Here is a 24,718-nt window from a genome sequence, read left to right on the forward strand (position 1 = left end):
CTGCGTCCAGGGCCGGGGACAGCAGGGGCCGGGCCACACGGCCCTGGCGTCCCAGCAGGGCACACGTGAGGTGCTCATTCCAGGGCCCTGGGTGTCCCCGGGGCTGCTCTGTGGTACCCTCGGCACGCAGGCGACACCCTGGACAATTCCCCTCTTCTTTGGGCAGGTTTGGAAAATATTCCCACGATGAGCTGTCCATTCTGGTGCCTTTACAGCAGTGCTGCAGGTAAGGCCCCCACTGCCTGCCCCCCAGGGAGCCCCGGCCCGTCCCCAGGCTAGGCAGAAACCCCCCGGTCCCTGCAGCATGCAGGCCAGAGCCCCAAGGCCCTTCCCGGCACGCAGCCCACAGACCCCATAACGGCCCATCTTACGGCTTGAAGACACTGGCGCCCAGACAGGGGTCCCGTCCCCAGCACTCTCTGCCACCCCCTTCGGGGCTCCCCACCGGATCCTCCTGTCAGGGCCGGGACAGCAGTCTGCGAGGCGCACTGGGTCTGCCCGGCCCAGGCAGGCGTGTGCCGCGGGGCCGAGCGCTGTCTCCCGGGGGGTCAGGCCGCCCCTCCCCGCCCTGCGTCTGCCCGTGTGCTGCCAGGCCTCCCTCACGCGGCCCCCTGCTCTGCCAGGCGGGACCCTCACCGTGGCGCCTCTGGCACGCAGGGGCCCAGGCAGGCCGAGGACCAACCCGCGGCCTCCCCGCTCGGGGCCGACGCGGTCCCTCGTCCTGCCCCAGCGCCCCGCGCCCCGTCCTTAGAGGCCGGGCCCCGCCTCCTGCGAGCTGGCGCCCGACCTCCGCCTCCCCTGCAGGGTCAGGAAGTCCACCTACCTGCGGCTGCAGCTTCTGGCCAAGGAGGAGTACAAGCTGAGCCTGCTGATGACGGAGTCCCTGAGCAAGGACCGTGTGGCCCCCGTCTTGTACCGGCCTCACCTGGAGGCCCTGGACCGGAGGCTCCGCATCGTGCTGCAGGCCGTCAGGGACTGTGTGGAGAAGGACGGGCCGCACAGCGTGGTGGAGGACGACCTGGGCCCTGAGCACAGAGGCCCCCCCCGCAGGTAGTGACCGAGAGCCGCCGGCCTGCCGCGGAGGAGGGACACGTGCGTCCACGCCCTGCGTTCAGTGACTTTGGGAACGGACGGGCCGCTCCCAGGGTCCGGGAACCTTCGGCGGCGGGTCCGACAGGACACGTCGTATTCGTCCTCGAGACCGGAGGAGGTCGGGGAGCGGGCGCTCTGTGCTCACGGACGGAGGCGGCCTGGCGGCGGGGGCGACCCACCTTTTTTGTATGCAAAGGAAGCGTTTATGGACTATTTTGTATTCATACGTGGCGTGTATGTGCATAGACAGAGAGCGACGCCCACACACACACACACACACGGACGCCAGCCCAGCCACCAAATGCACACGAGGGGGCAGAGCCCACGGGGCTGGCCTCTCCCGCCAAGTTTGCTCACATCTGGACCTAACTTGAAATAAACTCCCTCCTCCCCTCCTTCCTGGGGGCCCTGCAGCCAGACGGCCGACCGTCCCATCTCGGTGCCCGGGGGGCTCCTGATGGAACCACGGGCTGCTCGACAGACTCCTGGCTCCAGAGTGACGTAAATGACCACGTCTTCCATTTCTCAGAGCCGCTCGGCAGCACCGGGGACGCTCCCCGGCCGCTGAGGGTGCTGCTGCTGTTCTGACTTTGCTCTGACGGTTGTGTAAATACGTCACACGGGCCCCTCCGCGGGGCTCAGCAACAGGCTTAATTTTGCAGCATTTTTGTGGAATAGATTGCAATGTGGTAAAAGTGCAATAAAAATACAGCAAATGTGTATTGGGGTCCAGGTCCACCTCACACCCTGAGCTCGGCTGCCTGCCCACCCACCGTCCACAGAAGTCAGTCCTGGAGCCGGGAGCGCCCAGGGTGGCCTGGCGCCGTGGCTGGGGAAGAGAGGCCCGTAGGCAAGCAGGAGGCGTGGGCCCAGGGGCAACCGCCCATCCCACTCCTGCCGTGGCAGGCACTGACAAAGCTGGGAGGGGGTCCCCGAAGACACGGGCTGGTCCCAGAGGGTGGCATCACATCTACGCGGCACTGGCACCTGTGGGCCCACCACGTTTGCCCCGCGCTGCTGGCCGCGGGGCCTGGAGGCTCCCCCGGGAGCCCGCCTGGAGGCTCCCCAGACCTTCTCTGCGTGCAGCACCGTGAGGGCAGAGGGCACCGTGACAGGCCAGCCCCGAGGCTTCCAAGGAGAGCACGCTACCGAGGGCTCACGTAAACCCTGCAGCATGAGAACGCCTGGGAGCAGAGGGCGCTGGAAATCAGAGCCCCCAGTGCCTCCCGGGCACCCCCTCTTAGGCTCCCAGCCCCACTGCTGCCCCAGGACCATCACTTTCCGTGTGCTCGGCACCTTGCAAAGCAGCCGAAATGAACCGTTGCTGGTCTCTAAAGCAACACGGCAAGGTCGATTTTCTGTTCCTCATTTCACAGATGGGGAAACTGAGGCTCCGTGAGGCTCTGACACTGGGCCCCAGAGTCAGCTCAGGTTCCCAGAACGGCCAGCTGTTCACTGAGGGGCAGGAGGGCTCCTCCACGTCCCTGAGCCCCACCCGGGCCGCGCTCAGGTGCGGGAGGCCTACCCACAGCCCAGCCACAAAAGAGCCTTAGGCTGCAAGGAAGTAAACGGGGACGAGGCTCCCGCTCCCTGCCTAGCACAGGCTTCCAGCCCGGCGCTCGCCCGATGGCCGGCACCCGCGGACCTCTGGCCCTGCCCGCCATCCTTCTCCGGTCTCCCGCTTCGGTCCCTGTCCCTGCCACGTGGGGAGGAGTAGAGTGCCCAGGAGGGCCTGCCGTGGTTCCACGAGAGGGAGCAGACAGCTCCGTGGCCCGGACAGTGCGTCCCCCCCACCCCAGGTCTCCCCGAGGGAACGGAGTGCTGGTGTCGCGGCCTCTGACTCAGGGCCAGTCGGTGCTGCCACGGCTCCAGCCCCCCTCCTCCCCCCCCAGTCCAACCACCGTTGGTCCAGTACAGTTGGCCGGGCGGCTTCTGCAGGACCCGCTGGCGACCCAGCGGACATCACCAGAGGTGACCAACCCATGCGTATGGCACAAACTAGGCCACTCCAGACAGGGACGGACGGGGAAGGGACAGAGGTAGGAGACACCCTGCTCCCCAGTTCCTGGGTGGAGGCCTGACCCCCACCGTAAGTGCATTTGGAGATGGACCTTTAAGGGGGCAATAAGGTTGAGTGAGGTCAAGAGCTGGGGCCCCAATCTGCTAGGACTGGCCTCCTCGTAAGAGGAGGGGAGTCTTCCTCCCCGCACATGCAGAGGACAGGCCACGTGGGGACAGGCAGGAGACAGCCACCTGCAGGCCAGCAGGGGACCCCACCAGGAGCCGCAGCTGCTCTAAGAGCCCGTGCGTAAGCTGCCGGGTAGGTGGGGCTCCCGGGGCGCCTGTGGCATAACAGGAAATACACTTTTGGTCTTTTTTCTTGGGTCCCAACACAGAACCCCCAGGTCTTTTGGAGTTTCCTGAGCAAAGACAGAAGGAGAAAGGTGACCGGAAAGAGTGAGCGTGCGGTTGTCACACAGATTCAGGTCTGGGCCCGTCTCTGTGGCCCGGACGGGGCACACCCTTGCACGTGGGGGTTCCCCTTCTCAGCGCGAACGTCCCCGGCAAACGGGTAGGTTCCACCCCACTTCAGAGTATCTCCTGTGTCTGCTGGCTCTCAAAATAACCAGCTTGAAATAATCCTCACGCCAAAGAGGCCCATCTCGGGGTGACATAATCTGCCGCCCTTCAAAAGCCAGGCAGCATCACTGGAACCAGAACGTGCAGGTGCCCCAGAGAAAGCCCAGCGCAGGCCGGCAGTGAGAGCAGACTGTGGGCGCAGGGACGTCCCTGTTCACCCAGGCTCAGCTCAGGACACGGCGTGACAAAGCGGGGATTCGCAGCCACAGAGCAGGGGGTCAGTGGGCTGGAAATTACTAAGGAGGCCTGGGGTCAGGATTCTTGCTGAGGCGGGCCAGGGGGACCAGACACCCCCTGGCGGATGGGGACCCGATCCGACATCCAGGGCGAGGCTCTCACTAAACTGACTTAGGAGGGTCCTTGTTAAAATCGGCCAATGCGAAGCCGACGCACAAGTCCGAAGGCCGAGGCCACTTGGGAAGAGGGCGTCTCGGGCAGAAAGGAGGCTCCTCGTCCCCGCGACACAGGGAAGCACTTTCCCAAGGCTCAGCCACTGGGATACGACGGGCACGACGCCAGAAGCCACATTCCCTCAACGGCCCAGCAGGCCGACCGCCCACCGAGGAGCCTACCGGGCCTGGGTGAGGACACGGGCCCTGAACAGCCCGTGCCCAGGAGGACGCGCCAGCAGACCAGGAAGAAAATCAAGACGGGGGGAAGGCAGGAACAGGGAGGGATGCCAGCCTGGATCGGTGGGCAGAACGGGGGCGGGAGGGCCGTGTCCAGGAAGACGTGGAACAACGAGGAACCGGCTCTTTCTGCAGAAGAGACAACAGCACAGCCCAGCCAGTGACGAGCACCTTCCGGGAACCAGGCAGACAGGAAAGGCCGTTCTGTCCAGAGGATCAGCTCCTCGGGAGAGGATGTACAATTACGGGAACTCACGACTCAGCTCTGGACGGTATTTACAGACATGCCCCACATTATGCACAGGTGGTATGACCGAGGCGGGCCGGGGCCGGGGAGGACGTGGTCTGAGCGCTAAGCCCTCTCTGCAAGACGCAAAGTCGACAGGTGTTAGGTGAAACTTAAAATATAAAGTTTAACATACGCCTGTCAAGCACAGAGGTAACACACAAATGGGAGCGAGCCCATCCAGGGAAACGGGCGGGATTCCCCAGGGACGCGGTGGTGGGAGCAGGAGGCAAGGAGCAGGTTCGGCTGTTCTGTGCGGCCCGATGGTGGGGTTACGCAAGGCTTCGTAAGGTGCGCCCATCAGCTTCTTTGGCACACGTCCGGAATGCGGGTGAAGATACAGGGGGAGGAGGTGGGGTCAGAGGCTGGGCTGCGGGCCTGGAGGCCGTAGGGTCAGCACCGCCCGAGAGAACCCCCCGCCCAACTATGCCATTTTGCAGCTGTCACAACTGAGTCCCCGACCGGAGAGATGACTTTCCAGAATCCGACACGGTGAGCGAGAGGTGTTCGGGGCCTGGATCGGCCAGACCCTTAGACGCAGGAGACCCTCTTTCGGTCTTTAAGCTCAGACCACACCTTGCCCCTACACACCGTCAGCTGCTGAGAGAGAACACAGACCCACACCCAGACCGGCCTGCCCCGGGACTCCTATGAAACCTTGTGGGGGGGGGGGGGGGGCGGGCAGAGGGAGCCGGTCCCGAACAAAATGAAGAGAAAGGGCTTTCCACAAAACTCCTCTTGGAGCAAGTCGGGTCTCCTGGGGGCGTCACCCAGCCTGCCTGGTCCACAGACTGGACAGAATTCTCAAGAGGGGCCCAGGAGGAAGTGCGGGCGACTCATTCTGGAGAAGTGAGGGGCAGGCGGGAGGCGGGGGGGTGGGGGGGCACCCAGACAGAGGCCGCAGGCTCTTGGCTCGGACCACTACCCAAATTAAAGGAAGTAAATAGACAAGGAAACCAATGTGTAACGAGGGACCCTCACGAGGGGACAACACGGCTGCAGTGGGGCTCAGGAGTGCAGGTGGGTGGGTGGACCCCGTCTTGTTTCCAGCCCCCCCCATCCAGAAGCCTGAGATGCACGAACAGCAAAGGACACCCCCATGGCCCACAGAAGGGTGACAAAGGAGCCTCACGGGCTGCAGGACTCCTCCCCACCCCCCCGGTGGCCCCCACAGTGTACCTGCACCCGGTCACCTGGGAGTAAGCTGAATGCACAGACCCCTGGGGCCAGAGCCCCAAAGGCCAAGCCCCCAGGCAGAGGAGCTGTCCTCACCCCACTGGGACAGGGTGAACACAGCACCCAGCGCCCAGGTGGCCCGGCGACAGTGCCTCGCCCAAGGGGCTCCCACCTGCCCTCACACGTCCCTCCCACACCCTGGCCAGTCTCCCAGGGAAACTCCTCCACGTGTCCCTGAGGGACACCCCTCCCAGAGGGACCTTAACAGAAGAGGCGAGCAGAGGAGGCCTCGAGCAGCCTCCGCCTGGGTGTGGGCCGTGGTGAGCGGTGAAGGACGACACGCCTCTGACCCCAGAGTCCCCGCGTCGCGAGGAGGGCCCCACGTGCGCAGAGGGCTCTCCCCAGTCTGCTTGCAGCTGGCCCTGGGAAGGAGGGGGCTCAGAGCCCGCTGGCAGCTGCCCGCCCGGGAACTGGGTACGGTGTCCACCCCGTCACAGTGGGGTGAGGACAGCTGCTGGCCTGGCGGTCTGAACAGGAACAGTGGGCTGAAACCTTTAAAGAGGCCAACCGTAGGTCAGACCGGATGGGGTAGAGCAGGTGGGGGGCCCGGACCAGGCTAGCCTGCGGTAGGAGAGCACTCCCCACCACTGGCCGCCGTGGCCAGATAAGTCCCGCGGTCACCATCGTTCGGGAAAGGCCCCAGGAAAGGCCTGGGGAGGCCTGCACCAAGGACACTCCCCATGCCTGGTCCACTTGCGCCACCTGGAGGAGAGCCCGCGAACAGCAAGACCCGCTCTAAAAGGCAGTGACCCCAATCCAGGGCCTCAGGGTGAGTGGAGGGACCGTGGGGACGCTCATCTGCCTGGCAGGTGGGTCCTCCGCCAGCCACCTGAGCACCAACCAGGCCCGCCTGTCCTACAGCGACCAAGACTCGGTGGCCCTAGGCAAGGGGCCTCTTCATTGTCCCAGGAGGATCGGTACGGTGCCTGCCACTCAAAAACGACCCCGGAATGGATGAATTATCCTCACCGAGAATTGAGTGCAAGTTCTGTGCACCAGTAAACACATACAGACACTCTCTTCAACACAGAAGAAGTCTGGGGCTCATGGGGAGGGCAGTGGAAGCTATGGACGCACCACCTCCATGGTGCCACAGGGCTTTTGCACAGCCTCCCATCCTAGCGCGCTCTGCCCCACACTGACCATATTTTTGTTCATTCCTATTCTTTTTTTGTCAATATATGAAATTTATTGTCAAATTGGTTTCCATACAACACCCAGTGCTCATCCCAAAAGGTGCCCTCCTCAATACCCCTCACCCACCCTCCCCTCCCTCCCACCCCCCATCAACCCTCAGTTTGTTCTCAGCTTTTAACAGTCTCTTATGCTTTGGCTCTCCCCCACTCTAACCTCCTTATTTTTTTTTCTTCCTCTCCCCCATGGGTTTCTGTTAAGTTTCTCAGGATCCACATAAGAGTGAAACCATATGGTATCTGTCTTTCTCTGTATGGCTTATTTCACTTAGCATCACACTCTCCAGTTCCATCCACGTTGCTACAAAGGGCCATATTTCGTTCTTTCTCATTGCCACGTAGTACTCCATTGTGTATATAAACCACAATTTCTTTATCCATTCATCAGTTGATGGACATTTAGGCTCTTTCCACAATTTGGCTATTGTTGAGAGTGCTGCTATAAACATTGGGGTACAAGTGCCCCTATGCGTCAGTACTCAGGTATCCCTTGGGTAAATTCCTAGCAGTGCTACTGCTGGGTCACAGGGTAGGTCTATTTTTAATTTTTTGAGGAACCTCGACACTGCTTTCCAGAGCGGCTGCACCAATTTGCATTCCCACCAACAGTGCAAGAGGGTTCCCGTTTCTCCACATCCTCGCCAGCATCTAGAGTCTCCTGACTTGTTCATTTTGGCCACTCTGACTGGCGTGAGGTGATCTCTGAGTGGGGTTTTGCTTTGTATTTCCCTGATGAGGAGCGACGTTGAGCATCTTTTCATGTGCCTGTTGGCCATCCGGATGTCTTCTCTAGAGAAGTGTCTATTCATGTTTTCTGCCCATTTCTTCACTGGGTTATTTGTTTTTCGGGTGTGGAGTTTGGTGAGCTCTTTATAGATTTTGGATACTAGCCCTTTGTCCGAGATGTCATTTGCAAATATCTTTTCCCATTCCATTGGTTGCCTTTTAGTTTTGTTGGTTGTTTCCTTTGCTGTGCAGAAGCTTTTTATCTTCATAAGGTCCCAGTAATTCACTTTTGCTTTTAATTCCCTTGCCTTTGGGGATGTGTCGAGTAAGAGATTGCTACGGCTGAGGTCAGAGAGGTCTTTTCCTGCTTTCTCCTCTAGGGTTTGGATGGTTTCCTGTCCCACATTCAGGTCCTTTATCCATTTTGAGTTTATTTTTGTGAATGGTGTGAGAAAGTGGTCTAGTTTCAACCTTCTGCCTGTTGCTGTCCAGTTCTCCCAGCACCATTTGTTAAAGAGACTGTCTTTTTTCCATTGGATGTTCTTTCCTGCTTTGTCAAAGATGAGCTGGCCATACGTTTGTGGGTTCTAATTCTGGGGTTTCTATTCTATGCCATTGGTCTATGTGTCTGTTTTTGTGCCAATACCATGCTGTCTTGATGATGACAGCTTTGTAGGAGAGGCTAAAGGCTGGGATTGTGATGCCTCCCGCTTTGGTCGTCTTCTTCAAAATTACTTTGGCTACTCGGGGCCTTTTGTGGTTCCATATGAATTTTCGGATTGCTTGTTCTCATTTCGAGAAGCTGGTGCCCCGAGGTTCCCTGCACACTCCCATTCCGTGTCCTCCCACAGCCCCCTGGACACACGTGTGGGCGTGCCCCAGGCCGCCTTCCTGTCACCTTCACCGCAGTTGCTGTCACCTTCCTGGAGGGCCTGGGTTCAAACCCCCTCCCCACCACACACAGATAGTGTGACGCGGGGGGACACTGTGAGCCAGGAATGGCCAGGAGGGTTACTCGAGGGTCCGTCCTGAGAAGTAAGTCAGTTAATATAAGTAAAAAAAAAATCTTAGGACGTTGCTGGGACGTTTTGGCTCAAGATCAGAGAACCCTTCCTTCTCACTGCCAGGCCCCGAATAACTAAGTTCATTTTCAAGTAAGTCGAGCACGTGTTTCAGAATTCTAAGACCCCAAATCTGTTAGAAAGCCTCCTAACTGACCAACCAGTACTTTCTACGCCATCGACCAACAACGCATGTCGTTCCTTCCATGCTCCGAAGGCCCCCCGCCTGCCCCCTGCGACCTCGGGACGAAAGTCCAAGACGGGGTCTCCCAGCACCTCGGTGGAGGTGAGGTGAGGGACCCTGCAGGCTTCTCCCTTTCCGGGCGGCTCCCTGACCGGACCGACACCTGCTGCCACCCCCCCCCCCCCCCCCCGCCGGCCAGAGCGGGGAGGGGCCGCCGGGCCCAGGTGAGCAGGTGCTCTGCCCTCAGCCAGGCCCGTCGCCCTGGAACCTCGGTTCTGTGACCGCCCAGAAACAGCCGTGACTCGGCAGTCTCGCTGGCAAGCGGGGGGCGAGCGAAGCCACGCAGTTTGTGACCACTGGATCCACAACAACAGAAACAGTCATCGACGTGAATTCACGTAGTACGTGTATTCCGCCGGAAACGCACGGAACTTGCCGAAACGAGGCTTCTACGGCTGGTTCTCTCCCCAGAGATCGCCAGTGTCGTCGGCGTAGGGCGACTCCTTCCGCGTCTTTTTTTGAGAGAGGTGGAAGGCACGACTGACGCCCTGACTAGGCCACGTGCCAGTCCACGCAGAGTCGCGAACGGATTGAGTGAGTGGATACGCCGAGAACTCAGAGCAGTCCTGGCCCACGATAGTCGGTGAGAAGACTCTGGTCCTTGTGACCGCTGGGCATTTATATGCACGTACGGGCCCAAACGAAACAGGCGGCCGTGTCTGGCTTAGCTTCTCATGGGAGGTGTCAGACCGAAGGCAGGTTCAGCCAGTTGCTACGAGAACTGTGCTCTCCTTGGTGGTGGCTTCTGTGTCTCGCGAGCTCAAACGGACTGCTCGTCCTCACTGGTGGGTTTCAAAGCATCTGGCAGGTGACTGGGATGCTGGCTCCTGGATCCCAAGGGATGAGCCAGAACCAGACTACGAGCCCAGACAAGGTCTCAGAGCCACAGACGCTGAAGGGTGATCTGGTCTGCACCTCCAAACACAGACTCCACCAGAACCGGCCAACTGCTCCAGCGTGTCTGCCCGTTTTACGCGGGTCGCAGCATCCCGCCAGGACGGTCTGGGACCAAATCACACTCCACGTGAAGGAGCCCGGACGGCAGCTGGGAAGGACGGCCGCACCACGCCACGCTATTCTGACGCCGTTGTGCATCAGCTCCCGGAAGTGACACACAGACAGAGCGTGGGTCTTTGAGAAGGCCCGCTCTTGAGTTCCAACTGGTTTCAAACTCGGGCTCTGCTCTTCAGCAGCTGTGGGCCTGGGATCCTTGTCATCTGTTTCTCTACAGGCCGGGATGTGGCCTTTCGGGGGGAAGGGATCGTTTTCAGAGGGTGGGCCGGCACACATGGGTGTGTAAAGGGCTAGGCGTGTGGCCCCAGCCTGGAGGAGACGGCTCCCCACGAGAGGTGAGGCAAAAGGGGAACATGGGGGTTCTGGGTTCCTCCGGCTCAGGCACCCTCCCCCCATACCCCTTGGGAGGTTAGGGTTTGCGGTGGCCACAGGAGCCAGTCGCTGCGATCTGGAAGGCCGGAGTGAAGTGGCCACCGTTGTTGCATGCTTGTCCATCGTATGTGTGACAAAGGCTTCGAGGTCCTTAGCGTAAGCCCCGGTGAGCAGGGTCCCTGCTGCTGGCTGACCCCGCTGGCCGGGACGGGGCAGGCCTGGAGCTCTGCCAGCTGCTGCCACGTCTGTGTCCACTGCTCCTGCCTGACAGTGGGGCTCCCGGGAGAGCACGTCTCAGAACCCAGCTGAGAATGCGCCCGAGCCCGACGGGAGGGAGGGAGGGAAGGACAAAGACAAGAACAGGGCTGGCGGGGGGCACGCCTAGACACGGGGATTCAGCAGAGAAAACCCCCAGCCGGGCAGGGGCAATGGGAGTCCCTGTCTTTGGCACCCACTGGTGACCGCTCCGTCTCGCGTTTGCTCCTCATGGGTGGCCCCTTCGGGCCTCAGCGCCGTGATGGTAGTGGGGGTGGGGGGGTAGGCAGAGGGTCTCCAGGACCACCGCAGGGTTATGTAGTCAAACTTTTTATTTTGAGATAATTGTAGGTTCCGCATGTCACAAGAAATAAAACAGAGATCCCACGGACCCTTCACCCGGCTCCCCCTACGGTGACATCTTGGAGAACTGCAGACACAATCCCGTAACCAAGGCCCCCGCACTGACACAGTCAGGACCCGCACAGCGTGTCAAGGCCACAGGGGCCCCTCCCTCCTGCCTGCACTCCCCCTCCCCCCCGCCTCTGGAAACCACTATCTGTTCTCCCTTTCTCCATTTCGTCGTATAAACGGCAGCATGTAGTCTGTGAGCCCTTGAGACTGGCTTGTGCGCTCAGCTGGAGACCCTTCCAGGCTGTTGCTGTGTCAACGGCGGGCTGCTTGGCTGAGGGGCCCTGTGGCGTGGAGGGACCGCAGCCTGTGTAACCACTTCCCTGTCCGAGGACGTGCGGGGGTGTGACAAAAAGAGCTGCTGTGAACACGTGTGTACGGGTGTCTGTGCAAATCTCAGCTTCCATGTCTCTGGGATGAATGCTCAGAGTGTAATCGCCGGCTAAGACCGCGGTCACTTTCGTGGTTTAACAAACTGCCGAAACGTTCTCAGGAGGGGCTGTGCCCTCTTGTGCTCCCGCAGCCCAGCGTCTGTAATTCTGACATCTGATAGGACGACGCGGAGCCATCGAACGTGTTTGAGCCCCAGGCTGCTTCCCATCCCAAGCAGAAGCCAGCCGTGGCACCAAAGCTAGGAGGCGCGAGGGCACAGCCCCCTGGGTGCTCCTCGCAGGCCTGCCCGCCCCTCTTCGCCAGGGGCGGCAGGGGCCCTCATGGCGCCCACCGGCCAGACGGAACGCAGCTCATTTCCGAGCTAAAAGTCTGCTTTGAAGGGAGGATTTTCTGGATGAAGACTATCCAGGCTTCCCGGCCCCAGGCAGGTTCACAGACATGGGCCAATGCAGAACTCTGCGGAGGTTTCACGGAAATGCCTCTGGTGGCAGTCCACGTCCACGGAGAACACCCCGTCCCCCACCCCCCCACCAAGCCCACCAAGATCCCACCTCGTTTTTCCCCCCTAGAGTTCCCACACCTTGTCTTCTTTTGTGCACGAATCACGACTCTGGAGCCGAAGCGCTGGCTTAGCTGTAAAGTGTGCTCCCAGGACCGCAAGCTCTGGGCAGCCAGCGCTCAGGGGCTCCCTTATAGCACAGGCCCGAAGCCCTTGCTGGGCCCCGCGCAGAAGGCACCCTTGTGCGCAGGGAGAGACGGTGCCGCTGGGACACGGGGCCGTGGAGGAAATGCTGGACCCCGTGTCTCTGACCTGGCTGTGACCCAGTGCTCCAGGCAGGGACGGGCCAGCTGGACCCAAACTACCCTGCCTGGACCTGCTGCCTGGGGCAGAAGGAGGCCGGCCGGCCGGGTGCTGGAGGGCAGCCACACTCTCACCCTCTCTGTGGCCTGGCTCCTGGCTCTGGCAACCCAAGAGTCCACTCTGGTGATGGGTTCCCGGGAGGAGCCTAGGGGTCCCCCTACGCACCCAGGGCGCACAGACCCCGGAGCTCTGAGGAGACGTCCACCGGTGCAGGGAGCCCGCGAGGAGCCCCAGCTCGGGCTCGGGACTGTGGTGTGGGAGGGCTGCCCAGCGACTCTGCCTGGAACTCTGGGGCCCAGCGGAGGGAGCCGGAGCGCGGCGACGCGAAGCGGCAGGGGCGGGAGGCGGGAGTGGCGCCCCGCCCGTCAGACCACCCGGCGCGCGCGCGGCTCCCTCCTCCCTGGGTCCGTGGGCCGGTCAGAGGGTCACCAAAAGCCCCGCTCCGCAACCCTCCGCAGCTTTGCCGGTGGCTGGGGCCTCCCCCGCGCTGGGATTGGATGCGAGGGAACGGGGTGGGCGCGGGCGGGGGACCCCAGAAGCCCAGGTTCCCCGCTCGGGCGGAGAGCAGCCCACAGTGCAGACGCGGCTGGCGCGCGTCCAGCAGGACCTCAGCAAAGACCCGGCGGGCTGGCGGACGGCACGGAGGAGGCGGCAACTGCCACGGTGGCCCCCGCGGGTGCCGGGCGCGCCAAGATGTTTGACAGCTCGCAGTATCCCTACAATTGCTTCAATTATGACGCCGACGACTACCCGGTGGGCAGCTCCGACGAGCAGAAGCGGCTCACGAGGCCCGCGTACAGGTGACCCGGGGCCGGGGGGTAGGAGCCTGGGGGCCAGCAACCTTCTTCTCTAGGACGCGCCTGGGACGCGCGGGATGGCTGTCTTCTCGGGGCGGGGCAGTGCCGGGAGACGGGACGCCTGCACGTTTAGAAGTAGCCAGAAAGGCTCTCTCCGCCTCCCTGAAGAAACTCCCAAGTGTGAGGGAGAGCCTCTGGGGTCTGGGCAGAGGCGGGGAGCGGGGAGCTCCAGGGTTCAGGCTCCCCAACAACCCCAAGCGCCCCGGGGGCAGAGGCGCGCGCCCTCTGGAGGGGCCCCTGGCGCACGGAAAGGCTGGCCAGAGGGGCCTCCAGGCGCTGGGGGCGGCCTCCGCCTCAGCCCCGGGTGGCCCCATGCGCCCCTATTTGCAGCTACATCGCGCTGATCGCCATGGCCATCCAGCAGAGCCCCTCGGGCAGGGTGACCCTGTCCGGCATCTACGACTTCATCACGCGCAAGTTCCCCTACTACCGAGCCAACCAGCGCGCCTGGCAGAACTCCATCCGCCACAACCTGTCCCTCAACAGCTGCTTCGTGAAGGTGAGCCCCCATCGCCCTCCCCCCCCCCACTCCCCTGAGGGGCCCCTGGGTGTCCTCGGCCTGGGGATTCCTGGGCCCAGTCCTTCCTGACTGGGGGCGGGGTTGGACTGTAGAGCACCAAGCCTCCAACCTGCCCCGTGAGCAGCGCCACCCACCCCAAGGTCAGGCACCTGCCCCGGGGCTTACCCTGGAGCCCTCGGTGAAGCCAGACGCCTGGAGGGGCGGGCGGGAGCGCTCCGGGAGCCAGCCCCTCCCCCCCGCGGAGCCCCTCCCTCTCCCGCAGGTGCCTCGGACGGAGGGCCACGAGAAGGGCAAGGGGAACTACTGGACGTTGGCGGCTGGCTGCGAGTCGCTGCTGGACCTCTTCGAGAACGGCAACTACCGCAGGCGGCGCCGGCGCCGCGGCCCCAAGCGCGAGGGGGCGGGGCAGGTGCGTGCGGGGGGCGCGGAGGGGCCGCAGGGGCCCCCTGAGCCAGCCCCAGGCCAGCCCCCCGCCCCTGCCAGCCCGGCTGCCCTGGGGAAGGAGGAGCACAGGGGCATCAAGTTCAGCATTGACTACATCCTGTCGGCGCCGGGCCCTTTCGCGGGGCTCAAGGGTCCCTACGGCCAGCAGGAGGGCAGAACCCCCCGGCTGGAGGCCCAGCCAACGAACCTCCACCTGTGGACGATATGAGGCCGGGCGGGCGCCCGGTGGGTCCGGGGTCTTCCGGGCGATTTCGGCCCCACCTCCAGCCAAGAAGCCAGGTTTTGCCACATCCTGCTAAGTTCCGCAGGCTCGTGTTCCGTGCCGCACGTCAGCATGGGCTGGAGGGACAAGAGGTCAGTCTTCTGGCTTCATCAGGAAGACCCACGGGGTCCTGCCCTAGGTTCACTGAGCAGCCCCACTCTGAGGGATATGAATACAGGTTCGGGGCCACACTCACTCACAGACAAGGCAGCACCTCATCCCTCTGTCTTCTGAGAATTGGCTGCACAGACCCCACACCCTGGGAGCTGCCCGTGAGCTCTGGATGCAGACGGCGAGGTGGGTGGGCATCTTCCCAGAGCTAAAAGTGCGAACGGTGAAACCAGGTATTCCTTGACCCCATGAACGTCGCCCCCGAGTTTTTGACCGTGGCCCTGTTATGGACGATGTGATCGAAAGGTTCAGCGCATCTCGTGTTGCGGACAGAATGTCCCACAATTGCTTGCTTCAGAAATCCTGTTTTATACAGGAAAGAAGGCAGCAAGACGGGAGGAGCAAGGGGGGCTCCAAATCTGGGACAACATGGGGGGAAGCACACTTTTCTTGGTTCTTGGGAGCAGGGAGTCAGCTCCTATTTGGGCGTGTTCCGCCCGGCTGGTCTCCCAAGAAAGCAGACACTACGTAGCAGGCGGCTGACAGATTCTGCCACACTTGAGCTGTACAATTAGGGAGTGCACAATTACCGGCATTGGAGGTGGGTACACTCCATTTGAAATGTAAATGATTTAATTACCGTGTGGAGACGGGCATCTTAAAAAACACAATTATGCACAGTGAAACTATTTGACCAACCTTATCATTTTTCACCAGCCCATTTTTGCAGAGTTAATTGCTTTCCATGACTTAATTTGAACATTAGTATGGATTACACCTAATCTGAGCCACTAGGTGACGATGATTGGCTAATTCCGTAAACAACAAAAACACGCCCAAGAAGGCTGGCTGTCTCAGCTGGGAATTACATGGTCGGGCTTTGTCGGACTCTGAAAAACCCAGACCCGTAAAGGACGGCAGGCAGGAGGTAGAGACAGAGCCACGCAGGGACTCACTCGGACTAGCTTGCTTCCGATTCAGACGCGTCGTTAAACCGCCGCAGTATCACTTGTCCACCCTGTACAGACTCCTTGGGTTGCCGTCATTGTTTTGAGAAGAGGGGAGAAGGCCGTTGCTTGCAAATGTTGTGAAACGCCTGGTCCCCGAGTCCGGAGATGACCCCTGGTGGTGATGCGCCCACCGCCTGCCCGCCTGCGCTCTCTCCGTTTGGCCAGGCCTTGCCAAGGGGGGCAGCCTGCCAGCCTCGTGGGAGGAGGGGAGCCCTGCCTCAAGGAGCCCTCCGGAAAGCAGGAACAAGGACACCTCTCCGAACACGCCTGCCGCCGGACCTCTTGCCTGGGAAGGCACCCGACACCAGTGGGTCCTGCTGCCCGCCGGGCACAGCGCTGGCCCCCCGTCTGGGGCTGTCTCCGGAGCGGGCACACCGGCCCTGGTTGACGGTCGCGTGATTCCCCCTCCCTGTGCTACAGAGGGGACCCGGCGAGCAGGCGGGCCTGGCATGTGGCTCTGGGGCTGGGCTGCTAACGCTTCCTCCACACTAGGGCTCGTGCGGCTCAGAGGGCCCTGTGCCCGTGTGTGCGTGTGTGTGTCGTCCGTGTATACGCCTGCTATTTACGGCCCTTTGCCAGTTGTGCGGAGAGCGCTGTTTTAACGGTAGTCGACCCGGCCTGGGTGATGGCGCGATGCGGCTGGTGCCGCCACACATGAGTGGGGGCCACACGGCGTCCGAAGGTGTATTTTTCTGCTACTGATGAAGCGAATACGATGTGCATTTTATCTTTCGGGTTCTAGCCGTGTTCTTCCTGTGTTTTGTGCCGGTGAGCACAGCCTGACGGCGAACAGGAGATTCCTGTGTCCTAAACAGGGTAATTTTGGAAGAAGCTCCAGCCTTGGTGGGGGGTGGGGGGTGGGGGTGCGCCTGGGGGGCCAGACAGGCGGTTAGCGTGTCCTCCCTGCGCACGCGGTCTGGGGCAGACGCTCACCGGCCACCGGGTGGCGAAAAGGGTGGCAGGCGAGGTCTGTGCGCCAGGAGGTGTTACGTTTGTTTCGCAAAGGGGATCAATCATGTTCTCGAACGCGAAGGGACATTTTCAATTTGCCAGCGTGTGACACCCCACGACTTCCCAAAGTCTCCCAGCCCTCAGAGTGAGTGGCATTTAATACCAGACAACATCGCAGGGGTGAGGGCTGGCTCTGGCCTATTCAAATGCCACTGCCACCACGCACTCGCCCAGCGCCGTTGTAATTAAAGACTTTATGCCTCTCTTGCAAATCCGCTGATTGATCACCGATACGTACATTACCCCCACATCACCCCCGAGCAGATGTCTGCCACACGGTTACGGATCACCAGGTTTCCATTAACAAAGCTGGGAGGCGCTGCCGTGCGGGAGTTCAGGGGAGGTGTGTGCAAAGCACCATCGAACCGAGCAAAGTTCCCGGCTGGGCGGCATCCAGGCTGAGCTGCTCCTCACCCGGACCCTGTGGGGGGCTGTCCCTCCTCACGGCGGCTGGAGACCGACGGAGACCACACCCACATTCGGGGGGACAGAGAGAGAGCCCTGGGACCGGAGCAGGGGCAGGACTGGGGTGCCCAGGGCCCTCCCTCGCCCCATGTCCGCCCTCGGGGTCCAGGGAGGCCTCCCGTGGCTGACAGTGGCCTCCGCACCAAGCCATCCGTTGGCTCTTGATCTGCCCCCGGGGAAGCAGGGAAAAGGCCTCATTTCTCCTCAAATTCCTTCCTTCCTTTATTGAGCAGTTCTGGGGCTATTTGTTCATTCATTCATTCAACAAACGTCCAGGAGCCCTGTTGTAGGTGCCGGGGTACAACTGTGAGCAGGCTGTGTCCCTGCAGCGTGTACGGGGAGCCCCACGCCTCCACGGGGCTGGGAAGCAAGCCTGCTCGCGGGGTGCTGGGAGAGAGCACTCAGGGTTCCACAGTGGCTCAGAGAGTGTGGCCAGGCAGGGCCCCACAGGAAGCCACCTCCGGGCTAGGCAGGCGCAGGGGGGAAGGGCAGGGGGGAAGGGCATTCCCGGCGGGAGGTGGTGAGCCAGGCCCCCGAGGTGGGAAGGACGTGGGGCTGGGGGCGTGCAGAAGGCCAGTGTGGCTGGAGAGGACACAGGCAGGGAGAAATGAAGGAGAAGACCCCAGCCCCCAAGTCCAGGCGGAACATCCGTTTCTCGAGACTCTGAAACGCATCTCCTGCATTCGCCTGTCTGCCACTGCTCTTTCTGGTACCTGGAGCTCCTACAGGGCAGCCCCCTCCCGTGTTCGGGCGCTTCGCCTTGGCTCATGTGGCCTCCACACTGGTTCTTACTGGAGCACACGCACCGCGTGTCTCCTGCTCTCGTTCTCAAACCTCTGTCCCCGACCTGTCCCATCTTGTGCTGGTGAAACCAAGATGCAGGTCGGGGCTCGGTGGGTGACGCTGGTGAGAATGGTGTACAGAGCGGGGAGGGGTCCTCTGGAGTTCCTGTCAGCACCGGCCTCCTTGGCATCTTCCGAGCCTCGGCTGGCTGTCCCAGAGGGACCTTGGAGGCCTTCGGACCCGTGGTCCTGGTCCCCCTCCCGGGCGGGGGCCGGAAGCAGCACCAGGCTGGGAGCCTCGAGGTGTGTGTGCTCAGACAGGGCACCTGCCCACCGGAGCCGTGGGGTCTGTATCTGTGGCACGGGCCACCCCAGAACCCCCAGAGACGCAGCTGACATGGAGCAGGGCCACGCCCAGGCCACGCCCAGAACCCCGACTGCTAAGTCTGTCTTCCGTCTCACGTTCCCCCCTCTCCGCCCCCATGTGCTCAGCCCAGACCCAGGGAGGGAGTCAGGGAAGGGACTGGCTCGCTGGGCTCTGAGGGGCCTCATGGAAGCCGGACCCCCAGGCCGGGCAAGTCCTCTGGGCACCTCCCTTCCTTGAAGCAGCCCCCAAGGCCCCCACTCCTTCCCTGGTACCCCAAATCTGCCCTGGGCACTGCCACAGGCAGGCAGGGATGGGGTCTGCCTTCAGAGGGGCAGGGTGGCCCCGGAGGGCTGTCCTTCTCCCACGGGTACGGCTTCCACAGAGTCTACTCTGGCCTCCCATTCTGGGGCTTGGGCAGCACTGCCCTCTCTGCCTCATCCCTGCACTGTGGGCTGAGGCCCTCCGCACTGAGCTGGGTGCACGGACACAGGTACCTCCCGTCCTGTCCTGCCACCCCAGGGTCTGGGCTCCCTCGGAAATTCCTCTGGTTCCAACCCCCGGGACAGACGCTGGGCTGTGTGGGTGCAGACCCAACAACAGTGAGATTTCCTGGAGGCCAAGGACTCTGGGACCAAACAGGCCTACTTCTACATTTTTTAATGTTTTTTTTTTTTTAATGTTTTTTACTTATTTTTGAGAGAGAGACAGAGCACACGCAGGGGAGGGGCAGAGAGAGAGGGAAACACAGAATCGGAAGCAGGCTCCAGGCTCTGAGCTCTGAGCACAGAGCCCGACGTGGGCTGGCCTCGCAGGGGAGGTGTGGGGAGGGCCATGGGAGGGCCTGAGGGGGCCTGGCCTGGCAGGGGAGGTGTGGGGAGGGCCGTGGGAGGGCCTGAGGGGGCCTGGCCTGGCAGGGGAGGTGTCGGGAGGGCCGTGGGAGGGCCTGAGGGGGCCTGGCCTCGCAGGGGAGGTGTGGGGAGGGCCGTGGGAGGGCCTGAGGGGGCCTGGCCTCGCAGGGGAGGTGTGGGGAGGGCCGTGGGAGGGCCTGAGGGGGCCTGGCCTCGCAGGGGAGGTGTGGGGAGGGCCGTGGGAGGGCCTGAGGGGGCCTGGCCTCGCAGGGGAGGTGTGGGGAGGGCCGTGGGAGGGCCTGAGGGGGCCTGGCCTCGCAGGGGAGGTGTGGGGAGGGCCGTGGGAGGGCCTGAGGGGGCCTGGCCTCGCAGGGGAGGTGTGGGGAGGGCCGTGGGAGGGCCTGAGGGGGCCTGGCCTGGCAGGGGAGGTGTGGGGAGGGCCGTGGGAGGGCCTGAGGGGGCCTGGCCTGGCAGGGGAGGTGTGGGGAGGGCCGTGGGAGGGCCTGAGGGGGCCTGGCCTGGCAGGGGAGGTGTGGGGAGGGCCGTGGGAGGGCCTGAGGGGGCCTGGCCTGGCAGGGGAGGTGTGGGGAGGGCCGTGGGAGGGCCTGAGGGGGCCTGGCCTCGCAGGGGAGGTGTGGGGAGGGCCATGGGAGGGCCTGAGGGGGCCTGGCCTCGCAGGGGAGGTGTGGGGAGGGCCATGGGAGGGCCTGAGGGGGCCTGGCCTCGCAGGGGAGGCGGGGAGGGAGGTCCTTGGCTTTCGCTCCTGGTGCAGCCACTCCCCCGGGCACCAGAGGCTGACTGCAAGGGGCCTCCCACCAGAAGGGAGACTTTACATCAAGGCCATGGACTCACCACACAGGTGTCCGAGGGGGCGACGGGGCACCTCTCTCTCCCCCAGAGAGGGGTGCTCATCTGACAAAATGAGGTCGAAGGCAGGGCTGGGGAGGAAAATCCTCAAGCGTTAGTGACCAGGCCGAGACCCCACAACAACCCACTCTCAGAGGACGTCCGCCCAGGTATGTGTGAGGACAGGAAAGGGCCCCCCTGGTGCAGGACCCTGGTGGGGAGGGCGGGGGCACTCTGCCTTCGGGCCAAGCGGGCAGCCCCACCCACCCCCACAGATGACGAAGGCCTGGAAGTTGCCGGGGGGCGGGCGGAAGGGCATCTCATCATTCACAGGTCAGCTGCGCTCACCCCACAGACCCCGGCCTGGCAGTCGGGGTCCAGCCCAGACGACAGTACCAGCAGGTGCTGGTCTTTGCTGGGGGCTCCCCACACGCTGGGCACTGTTCTGAGGATCCCCGAACCGTACGAAGTGGGTCAGGTGACTCCCTCCATCTCATGGGTGAGGCAGAGAGAGGGTGCCGTGGGGTGTGAGCTTCGGGGGTCCGACCACACCTGTCGGCAGCTTGTCTGGAGGGCCCCAGGGCCACTGGTCAGGCAGGAGTGTGACAGCTGGGGTCACTCTGGGAGGTGGGAGAGTACAGGGCCGGGTGCCCGGGGTCCCCGCAGTCCCTGGGAGCCTGCCCCTACCTGCCTCTTCCCAGGGTGCCCCCTGCTCTGTGCCCTAGGCAGGTGGCTGAGGGCAGACCCAAGCTCCATTTCACAGGGGAGGAAACTGGGGCTCAGAGACGCGTCACAGAGCTTGTTGGGGCAGAGGCAGGTCCTCAGTCCACCCTAACCCATCCAGGTACCTGGGATGCCAGGCCGAGGGTGTAATAACACCTTCCGGGCTAGAGGTGAAATGTAATCAGACTGGGGCCCCGCCGTCTGCCACTGCGGCCACCATTTGACCCCAGAGACCTCAACTGTGGGAATGTGAGGCAGCATGGACCTGTGCAGCCCACCTTCCCAGGTCCCTGCCTTCCAAGCGGGGGACATGAGAACCGCCTCTCCCTCCCCACGGGGATGAGCCTGGGCCGTAAACACTCCAAGAGGAACCTGGGGGAGGGGACGGGGCACGCGGTCTATCCCCTGTGACTTGATTTTGTATCCAGCCAAGTTAACAACCCGCGAACATTTGCAACAGCACGGTTTCAATCCCTCTGAACACGCAAGTGCATCTTTGCTGGTGGGCCTCGCCCGAGCGCCCGCTGCTCTAGAGAAGCTCCCGGAAGGGAAGGCGAGCCTGTCAGGCCGCGTCCGGCCGACTGAGAATGAACGGCCCCGCGCGCTCTTGCCTGGCTGCGTTTCTCCAGCTTTAGGCCACTTGAGACGGGGTCCACACGAGATGTGAGCTCGCTCAACCGAGACAGCAGAATTAGATTTATAATGAGGTACAGTCGCACAGCCACGTGGTTTCCGGAGAAAAGGAAATTGGGTGGGAACATCTGAGCCGGCGCGAGCCCCGTGGGGAAGCTGCCACACCGACCGCTGGCCGCCACACTTCCCCGTCTCGCGCACTTCCCCGTGTCCCCTGTCAGGCGCTCCCAGCAACCGCTGGACATCCCCAAGCTCACTGCGCCCACCTGGTCCCCGGGGGACCCGCGAGCACTCCGCCTCGTTCCCGTTCCCGTGAGCCCAGGACTCACACAACCGCCTATCCTCACCCTCCAAAGCCGCTGAGCCTCTGGGTTGGAGAGACACCGCGGTTTTTGTTCCTGGGTTTGGAGCAAGGCCATGAGCGTTAGAGCAGCGCCCTCATACGCTGGTTCGCGGCAGCTGGTCCCAGACGGTGAGGGTGTCACGGCCATTCCCAGCCGTCCTCGTTTCACGCCCGGCTCAGTCCCTCGGGGCGTGCCTGTGGCCAGCCGCCAGCCCCGTGCCTGGAGCCTCGAGCGGCACTCGGCAAAGACGGATGGACCTAGAGCCAGGGCCCCTGGGGGTCCTGGTCTAGACCCCCCTCTTACGGGCCACGGTGGCAGGAACCCCGGAGGACAGAGAGCAGGGAGTTCTGCTACCCAGCAAGAAGTCGGGGCAAAGGGGCGGCACATTGGGGGCCGGTGGGCCCGGCGGCGGCACAGCTGGGGCCCCTCTCCACACACACAGAAAGGAAACACGGGAGGCCAGCCTGGTGCCTCTGCGTGGCAGTGCAGCCGCCTCCCTCGAAGACACAGGTCCGGGCTCTGGGCACCTGCACGCGATGGGGACTCCGGGGCGCCCACGAGAAGCCGCTTTGTCTCTGCCGGCCAGACAGGCGCAGGACGACAAGGAGAGCCAGACTGCCCGGGCCGGGGAGTTGTGTTCGCAGGGAGGTCCGGTGCACAGGCACACACGCACGTGTTTGCACACGTGCACGCAGCACCCGCCACGGGAAATGCACGGGCTCAGAGAGAAAACAGGCATCTCACCGGGTGCTGGGCTGACCTCCCTGCTGCCGTGGCACCCGCGGGCCCTGCCGCCTGGAGCGGCCTCTCCCAAAAGGCCTCTTCCACCCTCACGGGCTCGCAAAACCCCGTCTGGCTTTCAAGCCACGGTGCAACACAAGCCTCCTCTGTCCAGGCCCCCGGCGCCCGCGGGCGGAACAAAGCTATTGGGGCACCTACTCAAGTGACAGAGCAAGCAGCACTTACAGGGGCACCTCATCTGCCCCCGCGACACAGATGAGGGGGCAGAGCCTCAGAGGGATGTGCCAGGGCCGCAGGGCTCCGGGTGGGTCCCTGGCCTCCACCCCCCACAGAGGCAGGGCCAGGAGCTGTGCTGCCCACCCCCCTCCTGGAGGCATCCGACTTCCTGGCAACCTTGCCCTCGGTAGGTGCTCAGTGCATGCACGTCCTTGTCTCTTGCAGGGCCTTGGGCCCACAGGGCAGGACGCTCCAGACACGAAGACAAGCCAGGCACATGTGTCTGCAGTTGCCGAAAAGCTGGGAACAATTTTTTCCCCGCTGTTTTCTGTTTAGATTAACTGCCTTGGCCGGGTGCTGTCCGGGAAACCGGCTGCTGTGTCCTCCCGTCAGCCTAGAGGGGCAGACCGGCAGACCCCAGCACCCGGGCACGAAGGGCTGGCGGAGGGGGTGGTCTGGGCCAGGCTGGGAGACCGGGGCCAGGCCCAGCCCCAGAAGCCCGGTGCCCCGCGCGTGGGACGTCCACCGTGGTCCACCCTGTCTGTGAGCCAGTCCCGCCGGGGCTGCTGGGGACACCTGTACTCTACTTCTGGCCGCCCCCATCAGGGCCAGCACTCGGGACCCCGTAGTCCAGTCCTAGAGACGAGGGGCCCTCCCAGGCACTGCCCACGGCACTTGAAGCAAAAGAGGCCGGGCGGGCGGATTTGATCCCCATTCTACAGATGAGAGGCTGAGAAAAGAGGTGGGTCTGTGTGGTTCTTTGTCCCCCACCAATGTCCCTTTAAGGGCCTCACGTCACAGACCGTGGGACAAGGGGTGGCTGCAGACGCCTGTGTCCGTCCCTCAGCAGCACTTCTGGTCCATCCTGGACTGGAGCCTATGCGTCCTATGCTGGCTCTTTCTGGATCTGCCTCTCTGGCTCCCGTTCTTGCCTCTGGAGCCCTCCCCTAGCACCCGGGGGCTTCGGCAGGAGGAGCAGACCAAGGGGCCCGGGACCCTCCCAGAGCAGCGTGTCGCTGGTGGGGAGGGTGCCATGTTGAGGCCAGAACTGGGGCAACCAGCATCTGCTCACAGGAGCCCGCACCTCCGACAGAAGAAGGTCTGTTCCGCCCAGAGGATCATCACTGGAATCAGTCCCTGTGGCTGGCTGTCCCCACCCTGCTCCCTTGGGGACAGACCCTCCCACCTATGGCCACCTGGCACACCCTTCATCCTTGAATGGATCCAGACTTCCACAGTCAGATTACTTCTTCCCCTTGGCCACAGAGATCGGTGGAGGGAGGGTCACAAGACCCCCACACAACTGAAGAAACCCCAGTCCCAGGGCCTTTGCGGAAACAGTGGGAAGGAAGGCAGGTAGAACACGACTCGAACTATACGTGGCTACATACGGCCAACTCGCCCTGGCCTAAGAAAATCCCACTGGAGAATAAGCAGCACGCTCAGAAGCAGAGCGAAAAGATGGGGAGACAGATTCTTGACAGCAGGAGAACGCCTAGATCCAGCCACCTGCAGCCATCACCTTGCAGTTACCTATGCCAGTAACACTCTACGGGGCTCAAGGTAGTTTGATTTGCGATTCTAACACTCCCGACTGAAGGAGCCTTGTTTATACAAGTGTTTCGATATTTGCTCCTCAACGGGGGATAAATGCTTTAGCCCAAGAAATATATCCCTAATGCAAGAATCATGACCAGTGGGACAGACATAGCAGCTTAAAGGCCTTCATGCTCAAGCACAGGGTGGAAGCCTGGCCCACAGGCCACTGAGCCTGAACCCCCTGGGAAAGAAATGCAGATTCTCCTACAAGTTCTGAATCAGTACAGCTGAGGGGGGCCCTGGAATCTGCATTCTCACAAACTTTCTGATGCGTGACAGAGTGTGGGAACCACAGTCCTGGTCTCCCTGCAGCTGGGGCAGTTGCAAGAGGGCATTCAGGTAGTTAAGACCCTTGTGCCGCCCGCCTGCCCCCGCCCTGCGCTGGGGACTTGGTCTGTAGACTCACACATCGGGGGAGGGGTGGAGACGACTCTGCCACACCCTGTGTCCCAGAGAGAGGGTGGCCCCCCGGGACACGACCCTGCTGCCGAGGCCAGGACCGCACTGACCCGGGCGGCCAGCTGG

General features: G+C 62.6%; 2 protein-coding genes across 2 annotated transcripts in view; both read left to right on the plus strand.

The window, feature by feature from the left end:
* FAM20C (FAM20C golgi associated secretory pathway kinase) overlaps positions 1 to 1,812 on the plus strand; it is a 47,249-nt gene extending 45,437 nt beyond the window's left edge. Inside the window, exons 9-10 of the mRNA XM_045462357.1 lie at positions 167 to 226; positions 805 to 1,812. Of these exons, the coding sequence (XP_045318313.1) occupies positions 167 to 226; positions 805 to 1,054 (310 nt within the window). The 3' untranslated portion in view covers positions 1,055 to 1,812. The remainder of the gene's footprint in view (positions 1 to 166; positions 227 to 804) is intronic.
* An 11,024-nt stretch (positions 1,813 to 12,836) lies between these two features.
* Positions 12,837 to 14,857, plus strand: FOXL3 (forkhead box L3). The gene is made up of 3 exons (XM_045460294.1): positions 12,837 to 13,214; positions 13,602 to 13,770; positions 14,054 to 14,857. The coding sequence occupies exons 1-3, from the start codon at positions 13,108 to 13,110 to the stop codon at positions 14,441 to 14,443; spliced, it is 666 nt and encodes a 221-aa protein (XP_045316250.1). The 5' UTR covers positions 12,837 to 13,107; the 3' UTR covers positions 14,444 to 14,857.
* The last annotated feature ends 9,861 nt before the right edge of the window (positions 14,858 to 24,718 follow it).

This window comes from Leopardus geoffroyi, chromosome E3, assembly GCF_018350155.1.
Source record: "Leopardus geoffroyi isolate Oge1 chromosome E3, O.geoffroyi_Oge1_pat1.0, whole genome shotgun sequence".
NCBI lineage: Eukaryota > Metazoa > Chordata > Mammalia > Carnivora > Felidae > Leopardus > Leopardus geoffroyi.

Coding starts and splice junctions, on each gene's coding strand:
- FOXL3 (XM_045460294.1), top strand. CDS start 13,108: ATGTTTGACAGCTCGCAGTATCCCTACAATTGCTTCAATTATGACGCC. Junction 13,215..13,601: donor CTCACGAGGCCCGCGTACAG/GTGACCCGGGGC, acceptor CCCTATTTGCAG/CTACATCGCGCTGATCGCCA. Junction 13,771..14,053: donor TCAACAGCTGCTTCGTGAAG/GTGAGCCCCCAT, acceptor CCTCTCCCGCAG/GTGCCTCGGACGGAGGGCCA.